This window comes from Lipophrys pholis, assembly GCF_963383615.2.
Source record: "Lipophrys pholis genome assembly, chromosome: 3".
Classification (NCBI taxonomy): Eukaryota; Metazoa; Chordata; class Actinopteri; order Blenniiformes; family Blenniidae; genus Lipophrys; species Lipophrys pholis.
Window position 1 is genome coordinate 13,004,767 of NC_137627.1, and position 21,935 is coordinate 13,026,701.

General features: G+C 39.4%; 3 protein-coding genes across 3 annotated transcripts; all 3 read left to right on the forward strand.

Moving 5' to 3' along the window:
- Positions 1–3,989: 3,989 nt before the first annotated feature.
- On the forward strand, positions 3,990–4,958 carry LOC308107387 (olfactory receptor 1500-like; the record flags this gene model as incomplete). The annotated part of the gene is made up of 1 exon (XM_080459708.1): positions 3,990–4,958. The coding sequence occupies one exon, from the start codon at positions 3,990–3,992 to the stop codon at positions 4,956–4,958; it is 969 nt and encodes a 322-aa protein (XP_080315834.1).
- A 4,950-nt stretch (positions 4,959–9,908) lies between these two features.
- Positions 9,909–13,775, forward strand: LOC308107179 (extracellular calcium-sensing receptor-like; the record flags this gene model as incomplete). Its single annotated transcript, XM_080459344.1, has 10 exons — positions 9,909–10,131; positions 10,217–10,308; positions 10,417–10,596; positions 10,717–10,905; positions 11,022–11,486; positions 11,626–11,835; positions 11,911–12,034; positions 12,137–12,330; positions 12,410–12,691; positions 13,353–13,775. The coding sequence occupies exons 1-10, from the start codon at positions 9,936–9,938 to the stop codon at positions 13,773–13,775; spliced, it is 2,355 nt and encodes a 784-aa protein (XP_080315470.1). The 5' UTR covers positions 9,909–9,935.
- Positions 13,776–17,445: 3,670 nt separating this feature from the next.
- Positions 17,446–21,738, forward strand: LOC308107175 (extracellular calcium-sensing receptor-like; the record flags this gene model as incomplete). The annotated part of the gene is given in 11 exon segments (XM_080459339.1): positions 17,446–17,582; positions 17,720–17,960; positions 18,068–18,157; positions 18,527–18,706; positions 18,792–18,980; positions 19,082–19,564; positions 19,723–19,932; positions 20,030–20,153; positions 20,292–20,485; positions 20,940–21,221; positions 21,316–21,738. Coding segments are annotated over 10 exon segments (2,382 nt in total). The 5' UTR covers positions 17,446–17,582; positions 17,720–17,753.
- Between the last annotated feature and the right edge of the window lie 197 nt (positions 21,739–21,935).

Below are 21,935 nucleotides of genomic sequence, written 5' to 3' on the forward strand. Positions count from 1 at the left end.
CCCCATTTAAGATTTCAGTAAATTGACGTAGTGCATGCTCGATCACTGTTGTATTATTCCCAGCTATTTGATGAGATTTGATGCCGAAAAAAAAATAAAAATGTAGTGATTGATTAATGTAGAGCTGACTTATAATCATCAAATTCACTCATGTGGCAGTTTTATAGTGATGACTTAACATCAACTCTTCAGTCAGTATTCAAAAGAAGCAATTACTTGGTTAAATTAGTCCTGAAAATGATAAGTGAATCAGTCTTTAAAGTGGCCGACACAGTTCTGAAAACTCAGCTAATGCGTCATAACAATATTATTAATACTATACACTGTGTTCACTCTATGAAGACAGGTCACTGTAGTTTTTTTTGTTTTGTTTTTTTTTCTTTGCGGTCAATGGTAAACGACCTACAATATTTCCCAAGAGATAACTAGAATACCAGTGACATATTTACACTGAAACACTGAACACAGCAGGTATGAAACTACAACGTAAATGATCTATAAGTCTCTCAAAGTAACTTTAAAACTATGAGCCAATAAGTCAACAAATCGGCTATACAGCCTGCTTTGTATGCACAAAGACTTGGGAAGGACTATCATACATGGCCTGTTTAAATGTCTCGTCTTTTGACTCACTTCTACTCATTAAACAAAGTGTGAAAGTAGTTTTTTTAGAACTTCCTTTTAACAGTTATGCCTTGCTTTATTCTATTTGTATTTGTATTTGACAACCGTAAAGCTCTTTGTTCAGCAGCTGTTGATTTTATGAGTGCTCCATAAATAAATATGTTATTGAGGACATAAAGTTAAACAGCGTCTCAGTAAAGTTGATGAGCACGACATGAAAGCACAGCAAGGTTGTTCTCAGGAATCATATTAAAGAGTGAATATTATTCTTTCTAATGAAGTGACAATAGTCCCCGTCCACCTTTTAACCAACACACTTTTCAAATGCTTGAGCAGTTCCAAAGCGCTTGACATTGATAATCACATTCACACATTCGCACACACGTTCACGCCCAACGTGGGAGAATCGAAACTGCAACCTTTTGAGTTGGGAGGCGACGGCTCAACCGACCGAGCCACAGCCGCCCACATTCTGCATGGACGTTTCCAAATAAATGGAGCAGAGTGCCTGGTCACAAATGAGGTTAAATGGTAAGGGTAAGACATAACACAAAACAAAGCACACTTCAAAGTGCTTTAACATGGTAGGAGAAAAGTTAATTCAAAGTATGTCCAGGATTATAAGCAGAAGATAGCAATAAAAGCAGTAGGTCAATTTGAGACAGGAGCTTACAGTACATTATGTCTCAGTGGAATGTGACCCAATTTTGTGACCCCGATTTTTATGTTTTCCAACACATTCCCATATTTTGAGTTTGGATACAGACATCGTTCATTTGTGGATATACATCAGATACGTATATCGGACATGTGCCAATGTGACTGTCGTGTATGGTTTTAGGCCGAAACTTGTGCTTGGTTTTTTTTTTGAGGGGGGTGGGGGATCTTGCTTCTTAAGAGTGATGAGTAATATATTTCCTTTTGTTCATTTCATTTCATCTTTGGTCCATATAATTAATACCACCTGTGTGGATATAATTCCTCAGCATCTTGGTAAGGAAAATCCTCCTCTCTGCATTAGAATTTGAAGGCACCAGGATGAGCCAGAGAATTACGAACCAATCAGAGGCCGCCTTTCAAAATGTATAGACCACAAGGTGTCAATTGACCAATCACGTTGCTCGTTACTGGGCGTAATACAAAAGCGGAAGTTGTGGGTTGTGTACAGGAGCTCATAATTCACGATATAAAGATGAAGTCAGGCTACTTGAAGTGACAAGTAGCGATGGCCATTATACACATAATTTGGACGGCTTTGAAGATCCTGTCTGCTATTTTTTCGGCCATCTTTTCTGAATATTGACCGTCCAAATGACGGCTGGACGGCTCACTGCCTAAAACCATGCCGCCGTGTAATCGGGCTGATCGGATTTTCTCAACATTGCATCTCTAATATCATCAAAGCTGCGGCCATCTAGCTTATTGTGTTGCACAAATAGTGAACATGCGATAAAGAAATAAAGTGCACTCTATCACTGCCCAAAGAACTTACCTCTTAGTACTGCAATTACTGCTCACCTCAACTTGTCTTACTAAGCGAGCATAGGATTGAAATGCTGCTTCATAATACACTTTATATTTCATCTATATTCTTATAGATTTAAGGGGACAGGTTGGGCCTCAGATAAACATCACAGTCAAAAGTCATGCAAAGCAAGAAAGACTGCAGACACAGTCGAAACATGTTAGTCCAGTAAAAACGTCCTTCCTTACTATAATGTTGGTAAAAAAAACAAAACAATATCAGACAAATAAAATAATTAGACAATCAATCCAAGGAGTCAATGCCAAAACCGGAGTAATGTAACCTGTCATTCTGGGAATAGTAAAGACTCGACCTGCACCATTTGATATAAGAAAGACAAATAAACAAATCCTCAATATTTCAGCATTGGACGAAGAAAGTAAATGTTTGGTTCTCCAAATATTTTTCAGGGAGAAAGATGAAGTCTTAAGAACACTTTTGATATTAATTTCATTCATTAATTTAGTCGGCAGAATCACATTGAGATTAATAATCTCTTTTACAAGTATTTCCTGGCAGCAGTACATAAACCAAGTTTCAAATAATACTAAAATGTTCTTCAAACAAATCAATAGCAGAGACAACAAGTACATGGAAATCAATAAACATAACAGTCACACAGTAAGAGCAGTTGAAAGATAAAACTATAAAAGCCACCAAATTGTTCAAAATAAATTAACTATAACAAGAACAAGGTGCATTTTTTGTTTCCAGGTGCTACTAAATCGAGGATGACTACTGACGAAGGCAGGGTTCTTCCTGGACAGGATGCCGGTCAATCACACAGCAAAGAGAGACACACACTGTCTGGTTTCTCAACAATCAGCTTCCTTTGTGCACTTCTACCAATTCTTGAGAATTTCCTTGCCATCCACAGTTAAAGACGTTAAAGACGGAAATAGACAGTCATTTCAGTGAATATTTCCATATTTGTCTGTGTGCGTGTAGAATTTCTATTATGAACAAATGCGAAACAATGATTTAAACAGAGTGATTCAAATGAATTGTTTTGTTTGGGAAAAAAAAGAAAAGTTAACATTTCGCTTGGTTTACTAATATATATATATTTGTAATTTTCCTTTTGTGTCACAGTCAACACAAAAGGAACGTCAATGTAGGCAAGTTATGTCACACTTCCATAATTTTTTGAAAGGACTGCACAGTATCATTGGACAATGTTGATGTTTAACAGCTCTTATTGTGTTCATTCTGTCTTTACATTTCAGTAATCGTTCCCTCTCATATCTAGTCCATTAAACCACTTTGGGAGGTCTTTTGTTCACTTTTGATGGAATTTGAAAAGGCTTTTTTTTTTTTTTTATAAATTTTTTCAGATCATTTATACTAGTTGTATGTTCATTTGTATGATTTAGCTTTTCAACATCATCCTCTAATTTTGAACTTATTTAGTCACAAAATTGTTGATTGCTTAGAAATGATTTGCTATGTGTACATTATTTTCATTTATTTTAGATAACTTTGACTTTTTGCCGCCGCGAAGGCATGAAGCCTTTCAGTCTGTATTGGATATAATGAGCAGTGACGCTTCAAAAACTTGCGTTGGTGTGGGACTTTGCTCCACTGAGATTTCCCTTCCACACCCATCTTCACGCCAGAATCTGCTGGATAACCTTGATCATAAAAACACGCCAAGTTACAGGATCTTCAACAGTCAGGGGCGAGAAGTGCCGATGATATGTGTGAGTGGCAGGCAAAGTGACTTTTGTTGTACTTTGTGACATTGCTTACAACTACCGCAAGTCGTCACCCCTCCTGTCATTTAAATCACTACCAGGCATTTTTAATTTATTTTTAATTTTTTTTTATATTTGTGGACATTATGACTTACAACAATGGCACATCTATAAAAGACTTTGTCATCACTGGATTCCCGGGACTTCGACCTCCGTATTATGGACCTGTAGCTGTTCTTCTTCTTCTCTTGTTTCTTGTTATAGTGATTGGGAATGGGCTCATTGTAGCTGTGATCACATGTGCGCAAACCCTTCACAAACCAACGTATATGATCTTTTGCCACCTTGCGATGACAGACCTGGCCTTTGGAACCGTGACGCTTCCCAGAATCATTGCCCGGTATCTGTGGAACGATGTCATTTCTTCTTTTGCCGCCTGCTTCACGCAAATGTACTTTGTCCACTCTTTGGGGGCTATCCACTCTTTAATCTTGCTGATGATGGCTCTGGATCGCTTTGTTGCCATTTGGTTTCCTTTCCAATATCTTGTTTTATTCACAAACAAAACGATGACTATTTCTTGTGTCTTGTGTTGGATTCTAACACTAATTCGCTTGATGGGAATTGTGCTTCACGCCTCCACTCTGCCGTACTGTGACGGGAATGTCATCATGCAATGCTACTGTGACCACATATCAATAACCCGGCTGGCGTGTGGTAACGGGGTTGCGTATGTTAAAGAAGTCGCAACTGCGAATGCCATGGTGACTCTTTTGGTTCCTTTATCTTTTATCATTTTCTCCTATTTTTCCATCATCATAGCTGTTCTCAGAATGTCTCAAGTGGAGAGACGCCATAAAGTTTGGTCCACTTGTGCTCCCCAGCTCTTTATTACCTGCCTTTATTATGTGCCCAGATGTTTTGTCTATATTGCCAGCCATGTGGGATTTCGTTTTAGTATTCTTGCTCGCATAACGATTACAATGATGTACAGCCTCATACCGGCTGCAGTTAACCCACTGATATACTCTGTCAAGTCTGCAGACATTAAAAAGGCCGTCGTACAGTTCTGTAAAAATGTCAAAATAGGCATTGCATCTGTGAAAACAAAGTGATGTTGCATTTCAGCTCCCCAGCAGCAGGAAAAACCTCGACTGAGTAAAAGTTATGATGATTGTTGAAATACATTTCCTGATAATACTTTCCATCCCCCCTCAGTTTGTGTGATTCGACAAGTTTTGCTGAATTTTTTATTTATTTTTTAAATGTTATTTTGATCAAACAAACTCCTGATACAATTTAACAAAATCATTTTTCCAAAGAGCTCAAAAATTTACTTTGTCCTTTTTTTGTAAGTGTGACATATATTTTGTTTTGATCCCTGGCAGTGTATCAGTTCGTGATACTACCTTGTAAAAGTGTTGCAAATTCAATATTTTGTATATTATAGGTCACTAAACAGGCTTGATTCATGTTAACATGCAGAAAGTAGCTGATATAGAACATGGAAATTTTGGTGTATGACAAAATTGCTGTTTTTTGTTGATAATTCATCATGTTTCTCTTTATTGTTCCTCAAATCTAATGCTGTGATTTCCTGCACAAAAATAAACCCTCAAAACTGGGCAAGTCTTTGTGTTTTTATCGTCATTGGAAGACAGTGTGAACGGGAAGTAACACTGAATTCAACCACAGACCATTTGGCTATGTTTGATGAAGTATAAATTACAAATGTGCTCACATAATTAATATCAAATTGGAATTATTAACTTTACATTGGTAATTTTGAACGAGTTGTGAACTTTAACATAAACTATGAAAAAAATATATAATTTTACTGATTATAATAAACCTCACTATCATAGTATATTACATTATTCTTTTTTACTCCATAATCACATCATGTATGGTAATAAACAATAATACATTTAGCTTTCAGCTTGTTAAATTTATAATGTTGAAGAGACATTTACATACTTCTGCCTGTTGCTGATGTGCCCTTTTTTTTTATTCCTACTTAATTTATGATAAATACAGAAAAAAGTGAAAACAAAAAACAACAACAACAACTTTTGATTGATTTACAGCTGGAGGTAAAACTGATTAAGTAAAAGTTTCTTTAAAAAAGTTTAGTTATTGTTGTGCTGTTTTGTTAATGCCAGGATATATAGCCTAAAGACAGGCTGACTAATGCTCTGAGCTGAAGAACATGGAAGATATAGGAGTCCAGAATAACAGAGATATACACAAACTGACTTAGCAAAATATTGATATCCAAAGGCCTTAAAGAGGGCAAGGATTCTACTGAGTGTAAAAAGGCATGTCATTGTAACCAGTAAAACCTCTTCAATGATCATCTGGTCCTATGAATAAGGTTATAACATAGATATATTTTATACTTAAAACTCAAAACAACAAATTATAATCCATAACTCTAACCCCTTTCCCCTCGATGCACTGCGTTGTGTTGTGTTTTGTCATCATCATAGGGACTCATCAAGACTGCAATCTGTATGTGTTTCAGGTCTTTCATGGTAATGCCAATATTTGGCCACTGGGTGTCACTGTGCTAGAATTTCAATCAGCCAGGTCGCTCCACGTTTGAAGCCAATATGTTATCAGACATAGCTATCATCATATTCCGTGGGTTTCGTGGGTTAATATACAGGTGCATAATACTATTGCTATGAGTTTGTAAATGATGGCTATGCACTTTAAAAGAAAATATGACAGTGATTCTCTATTTCAGTCTAACAGTCACAGTCTGCCATAGCATATTTGGCACACAACTGATTGCACACTATTCATGCTGCTTCTTCCTACTCCTATTTTATTATTTGTATATAAAGATTTGTTTTACTTATTTTACACAACTTTTTATTCTTTTAATTATCTTGAACGATTTGCTTTTAGATGGTGATTTACATGCTATCTTACTGTTGGCATTATCTGAGAAAGAATTTCATTGTACAAGGGAAACATGTTTTTTTTTTTTCTTATGTGCATATGACAATAAACTGGAATTGAATCGAATGTAACACCTTACAAATAATTACAGTAGTCTGGTGTTCACAGTTTTTAATCAGTTTTTGGTCTGGACCTGGTCCAAAGGGGTCTAGACGAGCTATAAAACTCATTTCCACAAATAGAATAAAGGTTTCACAAGTCTGAAAATGTGATTATGTTTCTTCAATATGACGAACACACATTAGAACCTCTGAAACCTTGCAAAATCAAATAACTTAAAGTTGTTGTTTTTTTTTTGTTTTTTTTGTCTTTAAAAACAATGAAATCACATGTTTAATCCTTATTTGGCGCCGTGACACTTCCAAGAGTAATTTCCAGGTTTGTGGTGATGCACTAACTTGTTTTCGAGCTTGTTTTAGACGGATGAATTTAGTTCTCTTTTTTTTTCTTTCTCTTTTCTCATTTCATACATTTTGAAATTTACACAAATGTATTAACATTTCTAATAAATGAAAGTTATATACTTTTGCCATTTTAAATTGCATCTATTAATTTGCTTAAAGAATATATTGCTTGTATTTATTTGTATTTCTTAAAACATATATATCAAACTTAAATTCTTAGTATGACCTTTTATTGCTTTTCCTTGTGTTTTCTGATGTTCACAGTTTTGTTTTTTTTGTCCTTGTGTGGTTCATCTCGGAAATTGTAAATTTTTTTTAACCTGCAACAAAAGTGCTGATTGAATAAAACTTCTTTGACTGGTTGAGAGGAAATTAGAGCATGCAGTGGAGGCTCAAAGACAATTAATTGTAAGTCACAAACAGACTCATCTTTTCCCAAATGCCACCTTAAATATAATGGGATGTAATTGCTCGTGAAATTATTATCCTGCCTAATAGAGCAGATAAATGTCACACCTGCTGCTCTGAGAATACAACAGCCCAACCTGGCTCCAATCTCAACCGCCATACTGACACACGGCGGAAACGTCATCGTAAATCTAGAGAAAAAGAAATACAGCTGCATAACTTGGTTCTTTTTTTTTTATTATTAATTATTTTTAGGTTATCGAGATCGATTATGTTGATAGGTTCAAATGCCTTTAGCAAAAAAAAAAAATAAATAAATAAAATAAACAATAAAAAAATAAAAATACAACAATACAACAATAATAATAATAATAATACAGTGTATTACAGTCAGCCCTTGGGATGCATAGGCCTGATCCTGGATCAGTATGGTGGAAAAGGCCTATGAAGAAATAGTGATGCAGTGGTGCAAAGTACATATTTATTCGTCATTGATTAATATCATTGGACTGTGTACCAACAAAGTCTACATACTCCAATGGCACAGAAAATGTTAAAGTGTAATCTTAAACTAACCATGAGGTAGTGTGACTGATGATTTCACACATGTATGACAGGTTAATAAAGGGTGTCACGGTAAAAGATGATGAAATTAATGCCACAACATGACGAATGTGTAATGTGTGGTTTATAGGTGTGAAAAGGGAATTATGGCCTAATCTCCAAATCACTAAAGTCTGTACTGTAAAAGTGGAATAAATTCATTCCTTGCAGTGAAGCCATCAACTTTCTATTTTTTTGTGAATAGATTGCACGTTCTAGCTGTGAATCTCTGGGTTTTGTCCAGTTTCCTCCCACTGTCCAAATCATAAACTTTGAGGGTAATTGGTGACTTCTAATCGGCACTGGTTGTAAATGTAAGAGTGTGTAATTGCTTCTCTCCCCAGTGTTCACCTGATGATGAACTCATGACCTGTCGAGCCTTCAACAATAGTCAGTAGAGAGCAGCTCCAACACCCTGTGACCCTTGGTTGGGTGAAAGTGCTATATTAAAATGTTCGGGTATATTCAACACTCCTGAAGATAAGGAACAAATAAGCTGTTATTGCAATGAGAGACATTTTCCCTACTAAATATATTAAATGTTTTATCATAAAACACTTTATTTTGTTATTTTATTTGAAGGAAGAAGGTGAAAACACAATATTATCAGCTTAAGCGAAAACCAATACGGAGCCCAGGGAATTATTACAATGTATATTTTATCGACGCACAAAGGCCTATAACTTACAATAAATGTGATTAATCACAATAGCTAAAGCAAACAACGCACACACACACACGCACACACACGCACACACACACACACACACACACACACACACACACACACACACACACACACACACACACACACACACACACACACACACACACACACACACACGCACACACGCACACACACACACGCACGCGCACACACACACACGCACACACACGCACACACATTTTCCATCAACATCCCTCAAGTCAAGAGGAGGAATCATTTTGTGTTTTTTCGCTGTTTGGTTCATCAGTTCTACTTTCTCTATAAAGCGGCGACCCACACCTCACACGCAGAGAGGGTGGGGGCGTGTGTTGGTGGAGAAACTTTCACACCAATACTTGTCACAGACGTTTTCTTTGCAGCGAAGACATACTATTGATTTTAGCATGTTTTGTTTTAGCATTTAAGGAAAATATACACAGAACCTACCTATACCTAGTCTTTTAGTGTTTTGTTTTTTTTGTTTGTTTATTATTTTAAAAAGTTTTTAAGTGAACTGTGTTTTACATTGACTGAATTTGATTCAACAGTGACTTTGACGCGTGGCAAAGGGTTCAGAACTGCTGCGTCCATGATTCCCTTTCAGCAGCACTCCTCCATCGTATTCCTGCTGCTCGGTGTGTGGGCCAGAGAGATGGGACCGGGATGCGTTCAGGCACATACCTGCTCCCGCTGGGGTGCAGCCGGCAACAAGGGCCTCTTCCTGGATGGAGACGTGATTATTGGGGGACTTTTCAATCTGTATCACACACCCTCATATCAAGAGTCCGACTTCACCGGGATGCCGGATACTGAATCTTGCTCTGAGTAATACAACGTCACCTTTTCCAGATTCTTTAATGTTAAAAGGAGTTAAAATGCCATGTTATCCCACCGCATATTAGGACTTTCAATGACTTAACATTTTTCTTTTTTCACTTCTGCATGTCATTTGTTCTTCCTTTGGCTTCAGCTTGGATTTGGAACCACTCAAACACATTTATGCCATGGCGTATGCGGTGGAGGAAATCAATCGTAACAGCACATTATTACCGGGAGTGAAGCTCGGTTATCAAGTGTTTGATACTTGTGGCCGATACCCCTGGGCTATGAGAAGTGCCCTCACGCTGGTCGGAGGAGACTCACACAGCTGCAACTTGGCAGCTCCTTTTGCGTCTGTTAAAAAAAACGGAGCCACAGCAGGTTTGACTTGATGCATGTTTGAAATGTCCTTATATATATATAAAAAAAAAAAAAAAGGAGGTACTAACTACTGTTTGATCTTCAGGTGGTCAAGGTGTTCCTTTGATTATTGGTCCTGCTACATCCACTGTGAGTATTATGCTATCCAGGATCCTGGGACCTCTCTCCGTACCCGTTGTGAGTATCTTTACTTGTGGAAAATAAACCTCTGACAGCAATTGGTTTTTTTTTGTTGTTTTTTTCTGTTTATGACACAACAACACTGAAGTGAATGTTTTTTCATAGATCAGTTACTTGGCGACCTGTCCCTGTCTTAGTGACAGATCCAAGTTTCCAAACTTCTTCCGAACGATCCCCAGTGATATTTACCAAGCCGGTGCCATTGCACGGCTGGCCATACGCCTCAAATGGACATGGATAGGAGCTGTGCACGTAAACAATGCCTACGGTCAACTCGCCATACAGGTAGGCATTATTGATCTTATCATGCAGCATTCTTTTTTTTTTTACATATATTTAGATATTTAAAAAATATTAATACATTTCAACTGCAATATATTTGTTGTAACGTCTTGCATCTTCCAGGTGTTTCAGGAGGAAGTTAAGGGTAAAGGAATATGTTTGGAGTTCATAGAAAAAGTCCACAGAGAAACCATTGAGGGTGACGCTAAACGAGCCGCACTCACTATTCGAGATGCGACTGCGCGGGTGATTCTGATCTTCTGCTGGTATACAGACGTCAAGAAAGTGTTTAAGGAATTGGCCAAAATAAATGTGAGTTACGGACGGACGCTTTAAGAACATGAAATTATAAAAAATTGAACACAGACGTAAAGATTTGATGGCTTTGGAGTATTTTCTTTTGAAATCTTAGTGTCCTCTCACCACAGGTGACTGACAGACAGTTTGTGGCCAGTGAAGCCTGGAGCACCAGTGAAGACATTCTCCAGGACGGCACTGTGTCCGAGGTCGCTAGTGGTGTCGTCGGAGTGGCCATTCGGAGTTCAACCATACCCGGATTTGAAAAATATCTCGGAGGGTTGCACCCGCTTCACAATCCCGAAGATGAGTTTCTGAGAGAGTTCTGGGAAAAGGAATTCGGCTGCACTCAAGAGCGCCGATCAGGCTCCTTTCAGGAAGCGGCCCCGCCACCCTGCAGTGGGGTCGAGTCTTTGGAGGGAGCGGAGCATCCTTTTACGGACACCTCCCAGCTAAGAGTGGCGTACAACGTTTACCTGGCAGTTTATGCAGCAGCGCACGCCCTTCACAGCGTCCTCTCCTGCTCAGACGGAGACGGTCCTGATGAGAGCAACGCGACACGCTGCTCGTCGCCAAAGCAAATCAAACCCATACAGGTAAACAGGATCACCACTGTCATCTCATCAACATCAAGAAAAAATTATTTACCCTTTCAATTGCTGCACAATGGATTGAGTTAATATTTCTGTATAATTAAAGGTTTTTTTTTGTACCAATTATGTGTGTTACTTTTAGCTGTTGCAGCACTTGAGCAAAGTGAACGTCACCACCCCACAGGGTGACTTCTTCTATTTCCAAGGAGCTGACTCACCAGCCAAGTATGACCTCGTCAACTGGCAGAAAACGCCCGAGGGGCCGCTTAAAATGGTCTTGATTGGACGTGTCGATGGATTCGATTTTCATTTGAATGACTCAGCTGTTCAGTGGAGCACAGGATCCAGCGAGGTAGACTAATAAAATTGTGCGTATAACGATTGTGACGGAAACCAACGTTATTATATCTGAGGACTTGTTGGTCAGGTGCCTGGTTCAGTGTGCAGCGAAAGCTGTCCTCCGGGGACTCGCAGGGCCAACAGGAAGGGAGAACCTGTCTGCTGCTTTGACTGCATTCCATGCGCTGATGGAGAGATCAGCAATAAAACTGGTGAGAAAATGGAATTAGGTTCACTGAGCTTCCCAAAGTGAGAATATATATATATATATATATATATATAAACTTGTTGCACTCCCTGTTTTTCCCTTGTAGGTTCCTTCCACTGTGAGCACTGTCCTCCCGACTTCTGGTCCAGTGAAGAAAGAACAGTCTGCATCCGTCTGGAGCTGGACTTTCTCTCCTTTAATGAAACACTGGGCATCACCCTCACCACTGCGGCTGTGTCTGGGGCCATCGTGACAGCAGCTGTGTTTGTGGTTTTCCTGAACTATCGCCAAACACCTATGGTGAGAAAGAAAAGCGCCGGGTAAAAGTGTTTGTGGTGTGATTTGTTTGCCTCACGTTGTCATCATTCTCCTCCTCGAGGTGCGAGCCAACAACTCGGAGCTGAGCTTCCTGCTGCTCCTGTCGCTCAAACTCTGCTTCCTCTGCTCGCTGGTGTTCATCGGCCGCCCGGCCGTCTGGTCGTGTCGGTTCCAGCAGGCGGCCTTTGGGATCAGCTTTGTTCTCTGTATATCCTGCCTCCTCGTGAAAACCATGGTGGTCCTGGCTGTTTTCCGCTCGGCTCGTCCCGGTGCTGAAACTCTGATGAAGTGGTTTGGGCCGAGTCAGCAGCGGGGAAGCGTGTGCTTCTTTACCGGTGTGCAGGCATGTGTATTGTTTTGATCACTGAGTAGTGTAGATATGTAGTAGTAGAGTCTGGAAAAGCATTTTTTTTTTTTATCAAGTAAATCATGAAGCAATAGTCCACTTACCTTTACTTCATGGCAGAGATCCTGAAAATGTGTATTCAAGTAAAATATATTTTTTTATCTTAATAAAATCTAATTATTGCTACTCAATTATCAATCAAAGTACTTTTTTTTTAAATACTCTTTTTGTAAACTACTGAGTGTATTCATTATTTTTTAAATGTTAGATATCTGCATGTATGAAATATTTTTTGGGGATTTCTAGATCAAACATAAAATAGGTTTAAACTTTAAAAAGCACTTTGTTTTATAAGCAAATGCATCACAGAAGATCCTTTTTCTGTTTAAGGAACATTTTTAGCAACAAAAACAAGTGTACCCATATAGACCATATGTTGTAGATTAAAACAAAGTTTGAGTAAAATTAAAAAAAGTACACATAAATGATCATACTGATAATACTATGAGTATATTATTTCTAATTTGTTCCAAGCTAAACTAATCATTTTCTGCATTATTTACATTATTTCATCTTTTTGTTTTCAATAATCTCAGAAACCTGACTTGATAGGAAGTCACCAAATAACCTGTAAAAAAGCATGTTTGCTTTCCATTAGGTTCTCATCTGTGCAATATGGCTGTCCCTCAGTCCCCCTGTGCCTCAACGTGACCTGGGTTTCCGAGGGTCAAAGGTCACCATGGAGTGTGCTATGGAGTCTGTGGTGGGCTTCTCGCTCGTCCTGGGGTACATCGGCCTGCTGGCCTGCACCTGCCTTCTCCTGGCATTTCTCGCGAGAAAGCTTCCCGACAACTTCAACGAGGCCAAACTGATCACCTTCAGCATGCTGATTTTCTGTGCCGTGTGGGTGGCCTTTGTTCCAGCTTATGTCAGCTCTCCTGGGAAATATGTCGTCGCGGTTGAAATCTTTGCCATCTTGGCCTCCAGCTATGGATTACTCCTCTGTATTTTTGCCCCGAAATGTTTCATCATTCTTCTGAGGCCTGAGAAAAACACAAAGAAATACCTGATGGCCAGGTAGTCTTTCTGAGGCCCTGCAGAAAAAGCAACACGTAGATGTCGATGCCCAAGTTCTGTATCAGTTACTTCTTTCAAACATGCTATGAATATTGTCGGACATAGTTGTCTCTTTTACTGAAAAATGTATACCTTTTGTGCTGGTGTAACATAAACCAGCGATTAAAAAACAAGATTCATGGGAAATGTCACCACAAACGTTCTCTGTATCGATGTCATGAATAGTCAATGAGTAGAAACGTGGGTTTTTTGGTTTTTGTGTGAGCTTGATTAAATCACAGAAAAGTTTCTCATAGCTACATCAAAATGATATGTATTGTATTATTATAATACTTACTGCTATTAGAAAACCTTGTATGGCTTTTCTGTCATATGATAGTGTTTTCCTTTCCCATAATAATTATCAAATAAACGAATGCTAAAAAGTAAAGATGTGTCATTTTATTTCTTGGACTTGTTGGGTTTTTCTTTGTAAAAGTGTCAAGAAATTACTGTTGTATTTGGTGCTATAGTAATCAAATGTAATTTATTGTCATTGAACTGAATTGTACTGAGTTGAACTTTCCATTGTGGAGCTTGGAAAGGATAGGAAAGGATCATACTATGATTAGGTCTCCTCTGAGGCTTCGATTACAATACACATTCAAATTCCCAGCTAATAATAAGTTAACTTATCCTGTAGAACCGGTAAAAGCTTTACTGAAAAAAAAATCATGCAGACAGAGCAAATGAAACTCTTGTGGATTGCAGAGCCACATCAACCGCAGATGGAATTGCAAACCTCTCACATACAAACAAGTTTGAACCAAGAACATTTGTGCTTTGAAGCAAGCAAGTCACCTTAATGTTGACATTTAGATCAAAATACAATCTGGATCGGGGGTGTCTGTACAAACTTGAAATGTAACTAATTGGTGATAGTGAATTGTTTGTAGAATGTCAATGCAATTGTGTGTGAGAATATTGGACTGGTGAGCTTTTCCAGGAGAGGAAACATTACAGAAGACAGATGGATGGGTTGTGTGTCAGAGTCACAAATATTGTGTACGACGTGCTCAGCGGTTCGTTTCATGTCGGCTGGCGTGCGCTTGTACCCAGGAACCTTCATCCAGATAAAGCTGAAGAGGGACAGACTTGTACTTATTTCAAGTACTTATTTTGTCAGGGTTACATGCATAAGTCTGCAAAATATGTAACTTTTCATTCAGTGTATATGACTTACATGACAATACAACCATAGCACATGTGGAAAATGTTTCACAACAACAAAGGAAGTACAATCATTACTGATTAAATGTTATTTAATACAAGATGAAGCAATATATACAACATTTTATTGAGACAATAGATGTTTCATTACAATGTATGCAACCGTGTTCTCAAGCTGCTGCTACTGTTTTACCATTGATAGCTCAACTTTCCTCCACAACTTTTTGTTTTCACTTCTCTACACTTATCAAAAACAACCACCATTTCCCCCTGGGATTACGTTGCTGTTAGTCTGTAATTGGATTTAATTGCTTGTGAAATTAACAATAATGAAGGTGAGTAATTACACAGCTGTGGTTTATTCCCTTCTGAGTGTCTTCTCAATTCAATTTTACTTAGTTAAAAAACAAAAAAAACAAAAACATATTCCCAGCATTTTCAGTTTGAAACGTGGTCAGTATTTTTCAGGTATTTTGTGCGGACTGGTGGAAGCTCAGTGTATCCAAAATACTATTTCACGAATAGGTCAAATCTAAATTGTACAGTCAGATTGTGTTTTATGTGTGTGTTAATCTTAAATATAAGTCAGTTCGGATAGTGGGGAAGCGACAAAACCCTTCATAGCGAGGACATACTAATGTCATTCACATGCAAATATGACACAACTTATATTGTTCATATGATCCGCTTAAAATGAAACTCTGTTGAGTTGCTTGAATATCGTCACTGTAAGAGTTTTGTTTCAAACCATCCAAGAACAGCTGATCACATTGACTCTTTTAAAAATGTAAAGAATGTATATTTAATTTCAGTTAGTTGACAATGAATTTGAGCATCTCACCAGGCCGTTGTCTCCATCTGTGTGTGTGTGTCTGTTTGTGAACAGTTACATATGTATAATAAACACTGATTATATCAAGAGTCGATGGCCAAAAGGTGGAGGTGGCGAGTTGAGGCGTAGTTGCTGGAACGTAACATGCTTTTATGAGGAATTGTTGAATACAGACAACAACTTGCCCTCCATGTTATCAAGATCCATTGCATCTGGCCACCTTCGTTACTAGTTGATTCCAGCATTGGTAAGCTGTCCTGACAAAACTCTAAACCCTGATATGAATTCAGGCCAGTCAGTCCAACATTAATAACACTTTCATCCCATTCATGTATGAATGAGATAATAAGGGCACAGATAATTTCCCCCCATTGATTCAATATGCATGCATGTGCATAAGATCCCGTGGTTATATTGATTAGATGCGCTTTCAAATGAAACTAGAATTATTGTATGATAGTCGTATGTCTCTACAAACCATTGACCGTGCTGTGATTACTAATGTAATTTACAAAATGCAGTGTAGTTCAGCAACTTGCATTGTGTCCACTTATCCATAGTCAGCCCCACTATGATGTCTCCTTGCAAACACAAGGGGTCTGGCACGCATCAGGTTGACTTTTGATATTCACCCACTAAAATCAAATCAGCATGACTTAAAATGAGACGGAAACGGTTCTGTCAGATTTGAAAAGAATCCCTTGAATCTATTCCTAAGATTGCGTGGTAATGATAATTGAATGGACAGACCGACGAAAATCACAAAATGACTCCAATCTACAGCTATCTTCAAGAAAAACCGAAACCCCCTGTGCAGCCTGACAAAGAAATCCCTAAAATTAAAACTGCCACTCTAAAAAGAGGGTTACTACATGGATATGTAGGTTTACAATATGTACAACCCATTTATTAAGATTTTAATTTTTTTTTATTGGTGGGGGTTAAGCATTAACAAAGCTGGTGCGGCTAAAATAGTTGGCTTCGTTTTTTGTCATTCTTCCAATGTAGATAACTTTAGGTGGAATCTTTTACTTTTCACTAAATGTTGCAATTCATTGTTGCCCGCCTGTAGAAACTGGACGTCCTTGGTGAATATCGTAGCTTCTGTAACATGCGCCAATCATCTTCATTAATGAAGATGATTGGTGCAACAATATTGTTGTTGTCTGCTCCTACCTTCCAGGGAGATAATTCGATGCACTGTCATCTGGTTTACCGGCTATTATAAATACTCAGACCAATGTCTGTAGTGTGTAGAGTGGGAGGGGGTATGTAGTTATGTAGATGCTTTGCTATTTTGCTACATCTGTTTGTCAGTAACCTATTTTGCTCTGTTTCTGGATGTCCTAAATGTTTCGTTTTCAATGAATCCAACTTGGTCTGTCGGTGTCAGGAAATGCAAATTATACTGATATTCCTTCACTTTGTTATCATGCATGTTGTTCCAATGAGAAGTTATCTTGTTTTTTGTGCACATTTTTCAGTGTCCCGAGCGGTTCCATCCATGTCTTGCTTCTCCTGGCTCTTCCCTCTGTGGTCCCACCATGCTCCATCCCTGCTCCTCGTGGGGCTCGTGGGCAGACAGCCGGGCCTCTGGGTGGGCCTGCAGGGTGGCCAGGCTTTGCTGTGTTCTCAGTGGCAGACGCCAGGTGACAGCGGTCTGTTCGAGGATGGAGATGTAATAATCGGCGGGCTCTTCAGTCTTCGTTTCAGTCCTCCTGCTCTGAACCAAGACTTCACTCAGCGATCGTACTACAAACCTTGCGGCGGGTAACACTCAAACTCCCTTTGTTACAGTATTCCGATAATTTCACATTGACCTGTTCACTTTCTTCCAGAAACTGTTTGTTTATTGAATTTTGACAAAGATTTTGTCTCGGTTTGTTTTGGTTTTTTTCTCTCCCAAGTTTGGAAAACCTCCCATTGCAGTACGTTTACGCTATGGTGTTTGCAATGGAAGAAATCAATCACAGTAAGACTCTGCTGCCAGGTGTAAAGCTGGGTTACCATATCCGTGACAGCTGCGGCCTCCCTCCGTGGGCCATCCAGGCAGCTCTGTCACTGGTTGGAGGAGACAGCATCAGCTGTAATGCGGCGGCTCTGCCCAACAACAACGAGGAGCATTTTGAAAGAAGAGGCGGTGGTAAATGTAGTTGGCCATTGACCTGGTCTGCTGCAGACTTCCTGTCAAGATGTTCAAAGCTCCGTGTTAATTTGAAGACTCTATTTTCTTTATTTTCTTTGTGTCTGCAGGATACAGGCCTGTTCCTCTGATCATTGGAGGTTCCTCATCCAAAACTGCTCTGATACTCTCCAGAACCCTGGCACCGCTCTCTGTACCTTTAGTGGGTTTCATTGAAGTACAAAAGTGAAATCAGAAGCCTTTGACGCGCTAACGTAGAATTTATGTTGCATCAAACAACTGTGATTTATTTGAAGTAGACTTTGAAGTGTTTCAATAAATATCCCTGTTTTAAATGCATTTATAGTGGCAAGAAAAGGTTCTGTTTCCTCACTTGCTCCATTAATTGGTCACAAAATTAATTATCCCAATACTTTGTTTGTTATTAGGTTAGAAAACTTTGTGTTTGTCTACACTTGTGACTTAGAAGCTTTATTGACAATAAGTGGAGAATAATTTATTATGAGACTCTTGACAATCTAATTGTATTTGACATTTTTTAAACATGTGTTGTTCTTTTCTTCTCTTTTAGATGAGTTACACCGCCAGCTGTCCCTGTCTGAGTGACAGACTCCAGTATCCTAACTTTTTCAGAACAATGGCCAGTGATATCTATCAAGCCCGGGCTGTTGCCCAACTTGCTATTCGCTTCAAGTGGACCTGGATTGGAGCTGTGATAGCAAACAACGATTATGGCTACATGGCAGTTAAGGTGGGTCAATGTGTGACACATTTTTTTTTTAATTGTCTCTCTATCTGACATCATAATGTATGTCATTTTTAATTTCATGCATCAGGTATTTCAGGAGGAAATTCATGGGGCGGAGGTGTGTCTTGCATTTGTAGCCACCCTCCAAAGAGAGAAAATCGTCAGTGATGCCAGACGAGCTGCACTTGCAATTCAAGCATCCACCGCAAGAGTGATCTTGATTTTTACCTGGTATACAGATGTGAGGGAGCTGTTTATGCAGCTGGACAAACTGAATGTGAGGAGCTGAAAAACGAATAATTGCATAATACTCACAATACAAACATGTGACTTTAAAACCTCCCTGTGATTGTGAATGTGTCCTGTCATTATCACAAGGTTACGGACAGACTGTTCCTGGCCAGTGAGGCTTGGAGCACCAGTGGAAACCTTCTCCAAAATCCTGTCAGTAGTAGAGTAGCAGGCGGAGTTCTTGGTGTCGCGATCCGAAGCTCGCCTATACCTGGATTTGAACGTTACCTCAGAAGTCTGAACCCTTCTCATCGTCCTGACGACGAGTTTCTGAGTGAATTCTGGGAGAAGGAGTTTGGTTGCAGTCCTTCTTCAAATACAACTAAAATTCCTGGAGACAGTTCACCTCCGAAGGCTTCTCTGCCACCCTGCAGAGGCACCGAGTCCCTGGAGAGAGTGCAGAATCTCCTCACAGACACCTCACAGTTAAGGGTGACATATAATGTCTATCTTGCGGCGTATGCTGCGGCTCATGCGCTTCACAGCCTTCTGTCATGCTCCAACGGAGAGAGCTCGTCTGGGCAAAACATTTCTGCGTGTTACTCCCCGAAACACATCAAACCTCGAGAGGTAAGCATGATTGTGTTTAATAGTCCAAATACACATTTTGATTAAAAAATGGCAGATGTTTAAAGTTAAATTTATTGCGTAAAAAAAAAAAAAAAAAGAATTTTTATTTCCCACATACACTGAATTCTTAAAAAAAATAATCAAATCTATGCTTTCAGCTGATGCAGCACCTGAACAAAGTGAACTTCACCACACCACAGGGGGAACCGTTTTACTTCGACGGGGCGGATGTTCCCGCAAAGTACGACCTTGTCAACTGGCAGAGAACTCCCGATGGGAAATTGAAACTGGTTTTGATTGGTCATGTGGATGGATTTGACCTTCGCCTCAATGAGTCAGCGATTCAATGGATCAGCAGATCCAATCAAGTTAATAATGACAGAAAGAAGCTGACACAGTCCAATACAGGTTTTCCTATTGAAATCAGTTTGCAAATTATACTTGTTTTTTTTTTTTTCATTTTAGGTGCCAGTTTCAGTGTGCAGTGAAAACTGTCCTCCAGGTACTCGGAAGGCAAACAGGAAAGGAGAGCCTGTCTGCTGTTTTGACTGCATCCCGTGCGCTGATGGAGAGATTAGTAATACAACTGGTAAACAGAATGGAGTAGCCCTTATTTGGCATTTTTTCTAGCCTCCATTACAACAGTCTGCAATAACAGACTGAGCGCAAATTAACTTTGTATTGCACTTCCAGTTCATGCACAGCTTCACCCCGGTGCTCTCCACAGGCTCCCTCCACTGTGAGCGATGTCAACCGGAGTTCTGGTCTAATGCTGAACGAACTACCTGCATCCCGCGCCAGCTGGACTACCTCTCCTTTGATGAAACCTTGGGCATCACCCTCACTGCTGTCGCTGTTTCTGGTGTCACAGTCACAACCGCAGTGTTTATGGTGTTCACTCACCACCGTAAAACCCCAATGGTGAGACTTTCAGTCAAGCGACTGCAACACGCGGTTCTGAATTTACATGTAGCTTTACAATCTGTTGTCTCCACTGTAGCTTTTGCAAACTTACCTAATATCCTGTTTTAATTAATGTTCATGAAACTTCTATACCATTTTTAACGTTTAACTATGTGCGGAGGCAGGATACACCCTGGACAGGTCAACAGTCCAGTGCGTTTCATTTCATTTTTTTGTTTATTTTTATTTTTTATTTGGGTTTATATTGAGTTTACAAGTTTAGTGGTTGAAGACATTTGACAACATTTTACAATCCCACGTATAATTGTCCGTGTTACACTAACCATACATATCTCCATAAAAAAGGATTTTTTTAAAAAGAGTTTTACTCAGGATATAGACCTTCTGTTTTGACAGCCAATAATGCTGGTTGCTTGTGTGTTTTGATATATATATTAATTTCTACGTTAAGGTGCGAGCCAACAACTCAGAGCTGAGCTTCCTGCTGCTCGTGTCGCTCAAACTCTGCTTCCTCTGCTCGCTGGTGTTCATCGGCCGCCCGTCAGCCTGGTCGTGTCGGTTCCAGCAGGCGGCCTTTGGGATCAGCTTTGTCCTTTGTGTTTCTTGCCTCCAAGTGAAGACCATTGTTGTTCTGGCTGCCTTCCGCTCAGCTCGTCCCGGAGCTGAAGCTTTGATGAAGTGGTTTGGGCCGAGTCAACAGCGGGGGAGTGTATGCTTTTTCACTTCTATACAGGTCAGACTTTTCTGCTTATAAAATGCTTTGTATATCATATTACATGAGTAATTTTAAGTAACAAAAAGATGTTTTTTTTTTTTTCTTCATCAAGATTATCATCTGTATCATTTGGCTGTCGCTCAGCCCCCCAATGCCTCAGCCTGACCTAGATATGCCAGGCTTAAAAGTGACCCTGAAGTGTAACATGACCTCTGTGGTGGGCTTCTCACTGGTCCTGGGCTACATTGGTCTTCTGGGTTGCAGCAGTCTCCTTCTGGCCTTTCTTGCCCGGAAACTTCCCGACAACTTCAACGAGGCCAAACTGATCACCTTCAGCATGCTGATTTTCTGCGCTGTTTGGGTGGCCTTCGTTCCTGCCTACATCAGCTCTCCTGGGAAATATGCAGTCGCGGTGGAGATTTTTGCCATCTTGGCTTCCAGCTTTGGATTACTGCTGTGCATTTTTGCTCCCAAGTGTTTCATCATTCTTTTGAGGCCTGAGAAAAACACTAAGAAACACCTGATGGCCCGATAGCAAAGCCAGCTCACAGCCTGATATACCTCTTGGATGTACTTTAAGTTACTATTAACTTTTTGTGTTGTGTAATCCTAAAAAAATATGGCCTTTTTTTTTAACACATAATTTAATGTTGTGTGTTACTTGTGATTTCTGCTACTCCTATGTCAGGCAGTTACTACTTTTGTTCAATATTTACTGGGATGCATTGAAAA